The following is a 12743-nucleotide window of genomic DNA, read 5'->3' as shown; positions in this document are numbered from 1 at the left end:
ATAGAAAGCTGCTTCCTATGGGGGCACTCACTGAAGACGAGGAGCCAGAAGCGCAGGCAGGGGACGCGAGAAGAGGAGGATTGGGACTGCTCTGTGCAAAACCATTGCAAAAACACTTACCTAAGTGTAACATGTTTATTATTAAAAAAAAAAAAAAAACCTTAAGGTTTAGGATCACTTTGATAGGCAATCTATCAAATCACAATTGTAGACCACAAGAACACTTTAGTAAAGCACCATACAGAGCTATGGCGATATGCAAAATGTACTCCATTTTTGGGGTAACATGAGAGAGACTGGTCAAATGTTGAGCACAGTAAGTACTGCATAAAAATAACAGTTCACCGTCAATTAAAAAAATGGAGACACAAAATTTCATCAAAATTACATTAGAGAAAAGCCCTTTATTATACTATTTTCTCTAAATTATTCTGCTCAACCCAACTTTAGCAGGGAAAGTAGGTCTACCCCCTACAGAGAACGGCTATTCTCTGACCCAACTATATCTAATTCCTTTTCTAAAAATATGACTTGCTAAAAGACCTATGTGCCCAATCCTTTATTAAGCAAGCCTGGTAGTCTGGATTAGTCACATATGCATTGTTCGATTCCCTGCAATGCAAGGAAATCTAGAACAGAGGCTGTTAGACACAAGTCATTAAAACCAGCTCTGCAGTGTATATCCCTCCCAACTGCTATGAACCATGACAAGTGCTTGTTAGCTGCAGAAAACCATTTATAGATACTTGGCCCTTCATTCAATTTGGCATCTCAGGTACAGTTTTGTGGAAAGCAGCACAGGAAAAAAAAAAAAAAAAGGACAATCACTGCAAAATATGGCTGAGATAAAACCTGCAAATTGAGCTATTTCTATGAGAATACATTTTGAACTTTTTATAGGTTTGGCAAATGGTAAGGATAAAAAAATAATAATAAATATAATTTAAAAAAAATAAAAAACAATCGTCTAATGGTCAAAGGTATGTCTATTCAGAAATTTGTAATATACAGTAACTTAGTATTCTGTGCACACAAACTTACTGCCCCCCTGACCACCCACCTAAAAGAAAACATACTGCCAGAGGGAGCTGCAAGTCATAATGCTTTGCAGCAAATTTCACCCTACTTGTTGAGCTTGACAGGCAGAACCTCCCGTCAAACTCACCCAGTGATGTCCATTCCATTCCAATCCTTGTTGGGCTAAAGAACAGCCAAATAATGAAAAAAAAAAAAAAAGAAAGAAAAAAAAGCAGGCATTCAGTAAGCAACCTTAAGCTGGGTGCACAATGGCCAAAAATGGTCAGTTCAGTAAGAACTGGACAACTTTCAGCCTGTATGTGCAGCACTCTGTCCAACAGAAGCCAGACAAGAGCATGCTGGAAAACCAGTGTAATCTGGCAGTGTGGGGGGGAATCCCCCTGTCAAAACACAATAGCTCAGCAATGGAGGTCACCACACTAACATTGCTTTATTAGTACAGCACCTCTCAAGTTTCTTTTTTATTCGGTCCGCTGGCTTGATTGAAAAAAAAAAAACTCTATGTGTGTAACCATCATGGAGGCTGAACACACTAACAGAATGAATAGAGGAATCTCTACTGGATGCTAAATTATTCCGACAGCCACAGCACCCGTGGCTGCCTGAATCACCTGAATACAATGCTGCTGTCGAACAGTGACTGCATCTGATATGATGCAGTCACTGTTCTGACAGATAATTTTCCACCTGCATCAGTCAGTTTCTAAATGTGGTGTTTGTAGGACCACCCTCCACTTGAATGTTGACTAATTTAGCAAGAATTGGCAGAAATAAGAGTCACCTAGGGGGCCTTTACGCTCTCAGGAGACGCATGCATGAGCTGGTGGTGCGCTGCTTACTCTCCTTTTATCAGCTGTTCCCAAGGACAGGAATATACTGAAGATGTATGGTAGACCTAGGACCCCACAATTATCCTTCCCCTATTCATCCAGGGTGAGGATCTGCCTAAGCAAAAGGTATCATACATATCCAATTAGTAATAGGGAAGGAGCAGATTACATGCCAAAAAAACCCTACAATCTACCTCTCAGGCAGTGCTGCAATTCTCTGTGGACACATTAGTGGCTAAAGCATCAATCACATTTCATCACAGATGAGGCTTGAAGAACAAACCTAACGTGCGGTCCATCGTGATAGCTTTACACCCCGGCCACATCAAACCCGACTTTGAAATCGAGCAACTTACAGTGAAGTCACACGATTTCAAAGTTGGGTGACTTGCCAATTTCAGGTGTAATTTGCAAGACATTGGAAACAGATGTCTATGCAAATCGCACCAAACGTACTTTAGAAATCGGCGTGGCTCCGACCAAGTCAGAACCGCACCGATATGACCACTGTAATTGCGGACAATAGGGTGCGACTTGGCATGCGATTTGCAAGTTGCATGGCATACAAATCGCATGCCTATTCGCATCCAGTGTGACCGGGTTGTAAAGCAGAACTAAACCCATCGATTTAACAGTTTCAAAAAACAGTTACATTCCCAGCACATGCCTTTGCTTGAGATGCGGTCAAACTGTCAAACTAAACGGCTGGCGTCATAACTGATCACATGTGCAGCATTATCATGATCATTTTCAACTGCAACGATAAGAAAACTTGAAGAAGCAGGCTGAAAATGTGTTTCCTGAAAGAACAAATTTCCAGCAGTGTATGTGGTTTTCATTTAGGAAAGTCTTTTTGCTCCAAAATGGAATGTTAAAATCAAACCTTTCTGCAGTACTTTCAAACCACATTCCTCATATGATAAAACGTAAAGAGGAATTTCATACCTTTGTTTGTACAAACGTTCTTTTTCTAAATCTACTAGTGTGTGGCCACCTTTCAGCGGTAGTGAACCACAAAAAAAAAATAAAAAAAATAAATAAATCTAAAAATCTTCTCCCTGCAAGATAACAGCATAATGTACTAGTATGCATTGCATACTAGCACATTATGAAAGACTTACTTGAAAACAAAGCCTTCCAGTGGAGCGCTGTCATGGCTCCCCGAGGCTTTCATCTTCACCCAATCTTCTTTCCAGTTTTTGCGGGCAGCGGTTCTTTGACTGGCTCAGCTGCTGATGACATCATTCCCGCGCATGCACGCAGGAGATTTAGCCATGGCATGACTTTCTCAATGGACGGTCTGCTGTTCACTTAGAGTGCAGAGCAAATTTGCTGGTGCCAACACCGGCGCTGCCACAGTAAACATCTCCTAAACGGTGCATTTTTAGGAGATATTTACAATACCTATAGGTAAGCCTCATTAAAAGCTTACCTGTAGGTAAAACATGAAAAACAAGGTTTACTTTCCGTTTATGTATATGGAGAAGGATTTTCCATGTTGGCTTGTAAGTTGATAAAAAAAGAAAAGAGTAAAGTACTTAAGAGTAGTGCACAGCAATTATTATGAGGTATACTAGAAGTACAAATATGGGACAGCAAATATATACATGAAAATACAACATACATATAACTAAAAGCAAACTTTCTTTTTAACTTTTAGATATAGTGTGGAAGGATTAGAACACCTGTCAGATTTTTATTGCTGTCTGTGTCCTCGTTAGGGAGATTCACCCCAAATCACCAAACGTGAAGGAAAATCCCACATTTTGAGTTGTCACCGGAAAAGGATCCTGATCACAAGGGTTTTACTTTCACTTCCCGTTGTGGCTATCAGACAGAAAGTAAAAGGAAATCTCCCCAATGGACACAGTAAAAAAAAAAAACGAAATGAAATAAAATGTTTTGGCTTTAGATCTACTTTAAAGAAACACTGTATCAATAAATGCTACATTTTATATCTGGTGAGAGAGCTGCCTGGGTGTATGGTGCACATCATATTCCACATTTTCTCCAATAATAATTTTCAACATAGAAATAGCCCAAAATCAAAATATCAAATACCATGTCTTAGGAAATGCAAACATGTCACAGTGCATCACAAAGCATTTTAATACACTGCCATGTTGTACTGTGTTTCTCTGTTCTGAAGTTGTCAGCCACTCATTTGAATGTTAATACAGCGTATGTTAATGCCCTGAATTGGGAAGGTGTGAATCCAGCTCTAGGCTGCCATGACTGCCCTCATTCTGACTAAGATAGTTGTCTGGCAGTCATGTAATTCTCTTGCATCAATTTTTGAATTACTAGTGCAGATAAAATATTCAGCAACTGCTCTCCCACAATATCTTAATGCAGCTTCTGTTCTTACTCCTTTTCCTACTACTCAGATGCATCTTTTCTTTCACCTTCATGCATTCCCCCTCTTTTTTTTAACTTACTTTTGTTGTCCCAGATTTAGCTTTTTAATATTTAAAGGGTATAAGAGCAGAGGCCTTTAAACCAGTACAGTGGATACAGTATTGAACATACCAAGCTCTTAGAAGTACAATGCTGTGGCTTATGATGGAACAATAGCGGGTGCATATATGAACTACCTCCTTTTTTATCTTTCAGAATTTAATTTGTATACCTACTTTGTGGTCTATTTGAATTGTCATTGTAAGTGTGCTTAAAGGTTTAGGATGTTATTTTTTTATTATGCCCGCTTACTCATCTTGGAACTTCCACACTGTGAATATACTGTATGTATCTGTCTATTATTAAAGGATCCATTTTCCATTTTGTCACCCATGATTCTTTCTTTTTTTTTTTTTTATCCTCATATGTGTACACAGTATACCAAAGTTGTTTATCTGAATCTGTTTGTATTTTGTTTTGTGTGTGAAAAATCAATATTTGTGGAAATAAAAAAAGAAAATTCAGCGACTTAAAGTGGAACTTCACGCCGGCCCATTTTACAGGTGAAGCTAAGTAAAACATTAAAAATAAGTGCCTATACTGTTCAAAATCTAGTAATACACTGTCTCGCCCTGCTCTGCACATGCACAGTTGCTTTTTTTTTTTTTTTTTTTTAGGCACTGTGCTGAATTTGTGGCGGTCGATCTGCTGACAGCCTAAACATTTACAGCTGCTCAGGACTCTGGGCTTCAGCAAAATGGCAGCCTCCAGCAAGATGAAACAGGAGCAATGCAGGAGGCACACACTAATTTTGATAATAATGATTATTGTGGAATGTATGTTCCTTGCTATAGAAGATTATTTTTTTACCAAGTTGTTATAGATAAAGTTCCACTTTAAGAACCCGCTCACATCAGAACACTGAGTGGGAAACCTGCATTAAGTGCACATTTCCTGCACTGTGTTCAAAACGCACTGTCCTTGTAATCTGCAGAGGATGTCAATGTTAACTTAAAGTGTTTGTAAAGGCTCAAGGTTTTATACCTTCATGCAGCCGCCTGAATACTTACCTGAGCCCCATCGCGATCCAGCGATGTGCACAGGAGCCTCAGCTATCCGGGGACTCCCTCTCCTCACTGGCTGAGACAGCAGCAGGAGCCATTGGCTCCCTCTGGGGGATCTAAGAAGGAAAGGATATGGGCTGCTCTGTGCAAAATCACTGCACACAGCAGATACAGTACAGCACAGAGCAGGTACAGTAGTCCAATGTAATCCGGTTGCTGTGCATTTTTAAAAGTAGTGTATGCACTGTCTGGTGCGATTTCAGCCTATTCAAATGAATGGGCTAAATTCGTATTGCTCCCGGATTGCATGTGAATTGTACTGGAACACGCTTGATTCATGGTGTGAACCGACCTTAAGTCAGAACTTCTGACCTGCAATTTTGGTCCATGTTACAAAAAGTCCTAATGCCAGAGTATCAGCATCACAGCCAGGCAACTAGCATTTTCAGCAAGAGATCAGCAATGGCTTCATCACGCTAATCTTGACTCTAAGGATTCATTCACACGTGTTTGCCAATCCATATGCTAGTTGAAGGGCCCTCTTTAGCCACCCCTGATGCATAGATATTCTGTGCAGGGTCATGCAGGCAGCCTGTTGAATTCAGTGCCAGGCACTCGGTTGCACAGACCTCCACACACGTCCCAGGGTGTACATCTGTATGGGTCCAATGCACAGGTCAGGCTGCAGTCCGTCTGTGTCCTGATCTGTACATCAGACTCACAATAATATGCATTCTGGGATACGTGTGGAGGTCTGTGCAGCTGGGTGCCTGGCACTGATTTCAACAGGCACTCCTGCCTTCTCTCCCTGGCCACTATGCCCATCACACTGACAGCAAGGCCAGGGCAGGTGGGAATAGGTTAATCTGCCATGCTATCCCCCTAATTTACTACAGAAAGCATGAAGGTTGTAGCTGGGCCCTTGGACATCCACTAGGCCATAGGTTCCTGCCTAGGTTGACTTGTGGATGATGCAGCTCTGCCTCTGAAAGATCGAATAAATAGAATTTGACAGAAACACCCTTCCATTCTTCTCCTAAAATAGTTCAGCTAGGGGATGCATACTAACATACATCACCCCTAGACACAGGGCTGTTGCTCAGTACAACATAACCAACCAGATCCAGTGGTATCTCTCTAGTGTTTACTTTTGTGCCATTACAATGGTCCAAGTACGAAACTCTTGAATACCCAAAATCATTACCTCATTCTTTCCCCCCATGTGGGATCCATAAATGCTCTTAGGATTTTTTTGGCCCAGCTACAACCTTCATACTTTCTGTTGCAAATTAGGAGGATAGCACAGCAGATTAACCCCTTCCCACCTGCCCTGGTGTTCCTTTAAATAGTGGGAAGGACTGGAAATCATGTGACCACCACTGTCACAGTGGTCCCATGATTGAAAGCCGGTCCCACTGTCTACCAATCTTTGTCCTGGACTGAGTGCTTTCTTTGTGCTGAAACCGTGCTCTCAGAGTATAAACATTGTCTGCCCAGTGACGTCTATGTGAAAGCCAGTCCTTTTGCTGCTGCACATAGGTGTTGGGTGGTCATAAAGGACTTTGGATCCTAGTCTCAACCTATATGAGAGAGCCCACCAGAAAGCTGTCACCTATGCTGGGCCAATCATCTGCAGCTGGGCTATTTCCCTGCCCCACAGCCACGCATATACAAGGGGGACATACGCATGTGGCTGTGGGGGTGGGGAATGGCTTGGCCACAGATGACTGGCCCAGTACAGGTAGCAGTTTCTCTGTGCCTATCCTAATCCATGTCAAAGGAAGGATGAAGAGCTCAAGGTGCTTCCCTAGTGTCCCATGCTGCCGTAACCCCTTCCTACCCGCCCTGGCATCCCTTAAAAATGTTCTGAACGCCCAGGCGTGGGAAAGATCAGCAATCATAGCGAGAAGTATGTCACCGGCACACCAGGACCTCTGAAACAGGTCCAAAGCTTTATTCAGTGATCACTTCATGGTTATAATAACGACGATTCAGAGCCAAGCAGGACTGCGTGGCTCTGAAACATTGCTATTCAAACCATGACGCAATCGCTGAATAAAGCTTTGAACCGGTTTTGGAGATCCTAGTGTGCTGGTGACATTTATCGCTTTGCGTGTTCTTGGTTCCATTCAGTGGTCACTGCAGCCAGTTTCAGTTCTCCTTGGAACTCTGGTTCTGCTTCTCAGAACATGTGACAGTGCACATCATCTGCGTGGTAAGGCAGTGATAATGTAGCCTTCTCAGGATACATCTGTGAAGATAGGGTTACATCACCAGAACCTCACTCAACCAGGACTTGGGAAAACAATAAAGATTAGTAAAAGCAAACAATGTTTGTTTAACTAATGAATGTAGGGTGGAGGATCAGCAATCGTAGCGAGAAGTATGTCACCAGCAGACCAGGATCTCCAAAACAGGTTCATAGTTTTATTTAGTGATCACAACATGGTTATAATAGCAATGTTTGGAGCCAGACAAGACCCCTTTGTCAGGCATATGAGAGATGTGTCCTGCGCGGCTCTGAACACTGCTATTATAACCATGACGTGATCGTTGAATAAAGCTTTGGACCTGTTTTGGAGATCCTGGTGACATATTTCTCGCTTTGAATGTTCCCGGTTCCAGATGTTGACGGGTGCTGCTGTGACCACCGTCTGGAACCGAGAACATTCAAAATGAGAAATACGTTACTGGCACACCAGGATCTCCAAAACAGGTCCAAAGCTTTATTCAGCGATCACGTCATGGTCATAATCGCAGTGTTTCAGAGCCAGGGAGGACACATCTGTCACATGTATGATGAAGGCATCCCGCTTGGCTCTGAAACATCGCTTATATAACCATGATGTGATCGCTAAATGAAGCTTTGGAGATCCTGGTGTGCTGGTGAGAGATTTCACGCTTTGAATGTTCCCGGTTTTAGATGTTGACGGGTGCTGCTGTGACCACCGTCTGGAACCGAGAACATTCAAAGCGAGAAATACGTTACCGGCACACCAGGATCTCCAAAACAGGTATACGCTTTAATCAGCGATCACGTCATGGTTATAATCGCAGTGTTTCAGAGCCACGCAGGACACATCTGTCACATGCCTGATGAAGGCGTCCTGCTTGGCTCCGAAACATCGCTTATATAACCATGATGTGATCGCTGAATAAAACTTTGGACCTGTTTTGGAGATCTTGGTGTGCTGGTGAGAGATTTCTCGCTTCAAATGTTCCCGGTTCCAGATGGTGATCACTGCAGCGCCCATCAACATCTACAGCCATTTTCAGGAACCTGGGTTGGGAATATACTTGGGATCAGCACAGCAATCGCAACCACTGGGATGGTCTGTCACAGTGGTCATGTGATCGGGAGCCGGTCTTACCAGCCGCTGACCATTAATGAGGACTGAGAGCTCTCTTTACCAGCTCAGTCCCCGTGCTGTGAGTGTAGAAACGTTGTCCGCTCAGTGAAGCATATGGACAGTAAAGCCCATCCTATAGCCCAGGGTAGGTATTTTATCTCCGCTGGGAGGTCAGATCTTCTAACCAACACAGCATCTCTCTTGATACCTTCAACAGGAAGCCAAGGTAACCCATCAGGAAGGAACCCCCCCTCCCTGAAAATGATGTGTGGAGGCAGAAAGTTGCCAGCCATGACTATGTGGGAGTCTCCCTCATTCCTAGGAAGGATAAACACTCGGGTCAAAGGAGGAAGCCGTGATGTCGGCGCTCACATCACCCTGACAAAGAAGACACAAGGGCATCCCATGCCTCCTCCCCTTCAGTAAGGTCGGCCTACTTTACACTCACCTTGGACAATGTGGCCGCCCAGGTGAGGAGAAGAACGGAGCTCTTCATTCTGGCTTACTGTCGGTGCCCTCAAACCGGGTGAACACATCAAGAACACTGCCAGTCAGCTGTTACTCAGTCAGCCCCATGCTCTGCGCATGCGCACTGAGCCATTGCCGGGTTCTTTCCCAGCCTCCCGTCCTCCTCTCGGACGCAGGGATAAGGGTCCCTGGCTGGGAGTGGAGAGAGGATCATGACGTCATTCCAGTCATCTTCATCTCCTGCCTTCTGCAATACTGCATGTTACAGGCACAAGGAGAAACCAGCAGAGGGCGCTCCTGTGAATAAAAACGATGTCTTGGATCAGCGCACTATGAGTTTCACTTTTCACCACCGGGAGAGCTATAAGAACCAATTTGATATTATAAATGAATACAACCATTAAAAAATGATACAACATTAATGGAACTACGCTTTCTGGTAATAAATAAAGTTGGGTGAAACGACGTGCACTAGAGCACAACTGTTTCGTAAATTCAACACCACGTGGTAGCCATGTTGTCGAAGACCAACACCCGTGAGGTTAAGGCTGTGGCCTTCTAAAAAATGGCTCTTGTATCGAGGACAGAAAAACCGGAATTCTAGGATAACATTGGCCAGATTTTGGACGCTACTAAAAATAGGGGTCAAACATAAGATTTTGTGTTTAATAAAGATATACACCCGCTGTTGGTTTTCTTCAGAATGGTATAAACAGCTTTTTATATTTTTTTCTTGCGGAAGGAGAATTAAGACAGGATGAGGATTGGGGGTTGTGTGTGTGAAGTGGAATCATTCGGTCACCCCCATTAAAGTGGAAGAGGCCGGGTCGGGAGGTAAAGGCGCGGAAAGATGGCGGTAGGTGGTGGTGGGAATGGAATAAGAAGTTGGCAGTTTATTTTGCAGTTCCTATGACTAAGGTCTGGCAGTATGTTCCGTATTCTAGCGTACGGACGTAGACTGTGTAGTGGGCTCTAACGGTGTGCTCTGGACCACGTGGCACTGCCATAGACATGTGTTTCAGGGACTTAGGCTGAGTTCACACTTGCTTTGTAGGCAGGAGGTTGAGGGGCATTTTTAACGCTCCTCAAACACCTATGAAAATTCTGCACATGGCAGCACACAGTGTTGTTCACACTGAAGTGTCACGTCATGGCAAAATTGACGCCTCATGTCCAGTCAGAAGGAGTTGAAGCCTTTCAATGCCTCCAGTTCAAGTCTATGGTGATGCTTCTCAAATATCTGGCAGGCCTTTGTGGGGCGTTAATACCATTAACTTCATTATAGGTGTTTGTGGTACGGATTTAAAGCTTGGAAAATGCCTAAAAAACGTGCATAGGGCGTTTGAGGAGTGTTAAAACGCTACCGAAATGCCTGGCAAACTCTATAGGGGCGTTTGGGAAGAAGTCAAGTGTGAACAAGCCCTTAACCACTTCAATGCCAGGCACCCCCTTCCTGTCCAGGCCAATTTTCAGCTTTCAGCGCTGTCACACTTTGAATGACAATTGCGCAGTCATGCAACATTCTATCCATATGACATTTTTATCATTTTTTTTCTCACAAATAGAGCTTTCTTTTTGTGGTATTTACTCACTGCTGGGGGTTTTACTTTTTGCGCTATAATCAGAAAAAAGCAAAAAATTTGAAAAGAAAAAGTTTCTTTGTTTCTATTATAAAATTTAGCAAACAGGTAATTTTTCTCCTTCACTGATGTGCATTGATGAGGCAGCACTGATGGGCGCTGATAGGCGGCACTGATGTGCATTGATGAGGCTGCACTGATAGGCAGCACTAATGTGCATTGATGAGGCTGCACTGATGTGCATTGATGAGGCGGCACTGATAGGCAACACTAATGAGGTGGTACTGATAGGTGGCACTGCTGGGTGGCACTGCTGGGCACAGGAGGGCGGAACTGGTGGGTGGCACTGCTGGGCACTGATCATCATGGCGGTAGGTGGTGGTGGGAATGGAACAAGAAGTTGGCAGGTTTTTTTGCAGTTCCTATGACTAAAGGTCTGGCAGTATGTTCCGTATTCTATGGTACGGACGTAGACTGTGTACTGGGCAGCACTGGTGGGTGGCACTGATGGGCACAGGTGGGCGGAACTGGTGGGTGGCACTGCTGGGCACTGATCATCATGGCAGCACAGGGTGGCACAGGTGGGTGGCACTGTTGGGCACAGGTGGGTGGAACTGCTGGGCACTGATCATGGCAACACAGGGTGGCACTGCTGTGCACAGGTGGGCGGAACTGGTGGGCACTGATCATCATGGCAGCACAGGGTGGCACTGCTGGGCACTGATCATCATGACAGCACAGGGTGGCACTGCTGGGCACAGGAAGGTGGCACTGCTGGGCACAGGTGGGTGGAACTGGTGGGTGGCACTGCTGGGCACTGATCATCATGGCAGCACGGTGGCACTGCTAGGCACAGGAGGGTGGCACAGGTGGGCGGAACTGGTGGGTGGCACTGCTGGGCACTGATCATCATGGCGGTAGGTGGTGGTGGGAATGGAACAAGAAGTTGGCAGGTTTTTTTGCAGTTCCTATGACTAAAGGTCTGGCAGTATGTTCCGTATTCTATGGTACGGACGTAGACTGTGTACTGGGCAGCACTGGTGGGTGGCACTGATGGGCACAGGTGGGCGGAACTGGTGGGTGGCACTGCTGGGCACTGATCATCATGGCAGCACAGGTGGGTGGCACTGTTGGGCACAGGTGGGTGGAACTGCTGGGCACTGATCATGGCAACACAGGGTGGCACTGCTGTGCACAGGTGGGCGGAACTGGTGGGCACTGATCATCATGGCAGCACAGGGTGGCACTGCTGGGCACTGATCATCATGACAGCACAGGGTGGCACTGCTGGGCACAGGAGGGTGGAACTGGTGGGTGGCACTGCTGGGCACTGATCATCATGGCAGCACGGTGGCACTGCTAGGCACAGGAGGGTGGCACAGGTGGGCGGAACTGGTGGGTGGCACTGCTGGGCACTGATCATCAGTGCCGATCCCTGCTCTGACAGCTGCCGGTTCTCAGTAGTACTTTCCTCACACTCTGACAGCATGAGGAAAGTGCAGCCGAGAACCGGCAATTGCATTTCCCGGAGATCAGCGTGTCAGAGTGAATGCATACCTCCCAACTGTCCCTGATTTCGAGGGATTGCCCTTGATTTGGAACAAATCCCCATTTGTCCCTCATTTTGGTCTGATCTATATAGTTGTATATAAAATGACTGTCTTTCAAAAAGTGTTTCCCAGTACTAAACCTTTCATCCAATTTATAAATGGTTGCATTTGTAAACTTCAAAAGCCAGTATAAAGGGATAGTAGTTGTGTTAAAAAAAAAAACACTTGTGAGTTTAACAAAAGATTCTTTTTTTTTTTTGTATAATCCTCCTAAGGGGGCATGGCAGGTGGTGTGTCCTATGCCTACATACATTTGCTAATAGGTGTCCCTCATTCCCATCTCAAAAAGTTGGGAGGTATTTGAATGCAGGGTCATGGGTTCACCACTAGTCCACTTAACACTCCCCTCCTCCTAGACCAGTGGTTCTCAACCTTTCTAATGCCGCGACCCCTTAATACAGTTCCT

At 44.8% G+C, this 12743-nt stretch overlaps 2 protein-coding genes across 5 annotated transcripts in view; one reads left to right on the top strand and one right to left on the bottom strand.

The window, feature by feature from the left end:
• The window catches only part of SPPL2B (signal peptide peptidase like 2B), a 55857-nt gene extending 46503 nt beyond the window's left edge, over window positions 1-9354 (bottom strand). For 2 of the 4 annotated variants that reach the window (XM_089675668.1, XM_089675669.1), the window contains exon 1: window positions 9128-9354. In XM_089675668.1, the coding sequence (XP_089531794.1) occupies window positions 9128-9175 (48 nt within the window). In that variant the 5' untranslated portion in view covers window positions 9176-9354. The remainder of the gene's footprint in view (window positions 1-9127) is intronic. The other 2 variants (XM_089675666.1, XM_089675661.1) reach the window with 2 other exon arrangements.
• Window positions 9355-9899: 545 nt separating this feature from the next.
• Window positions 9900-12743, top strand: part of LSM7 (LSM7 homolog, U6 small nuclear RNA and mRNA degradation associated) — a 33453-nt gene continuing 30609 nt past the window's right edge. The window contains exon 1 of the mRNA XM_089675676.1: window positions 9900-10003. Coding sequence (XP_089531802.1) covers window positions 9998-10003 — 6 coding nt within the window. The 5' untranslated portion in view covers window positions 9900-9997. The remainder of the gene's footprint in view (window positions 10004-12743) is intronic.

This window comes from Staurois parvus, unplaced genomic scaffold, assembly GCF_062004578.1.
Source record: "Staurois parvus isolate SC_StPar_1 unplaced genomic scaffold, SC_StPar_1.0 ptg000013l, whole genome shotgun sequence".
Taxonomy (NCBI): Eukaryota; Metazoa; Chordata; class Amphibia; order Anura; family Ranidae; genus Staurois; species Staurois parvus.
Note: the sequence above shows the minus strand (reverse complement) of the source record. Positions and strands in the feature narration are given on the sequence as shown.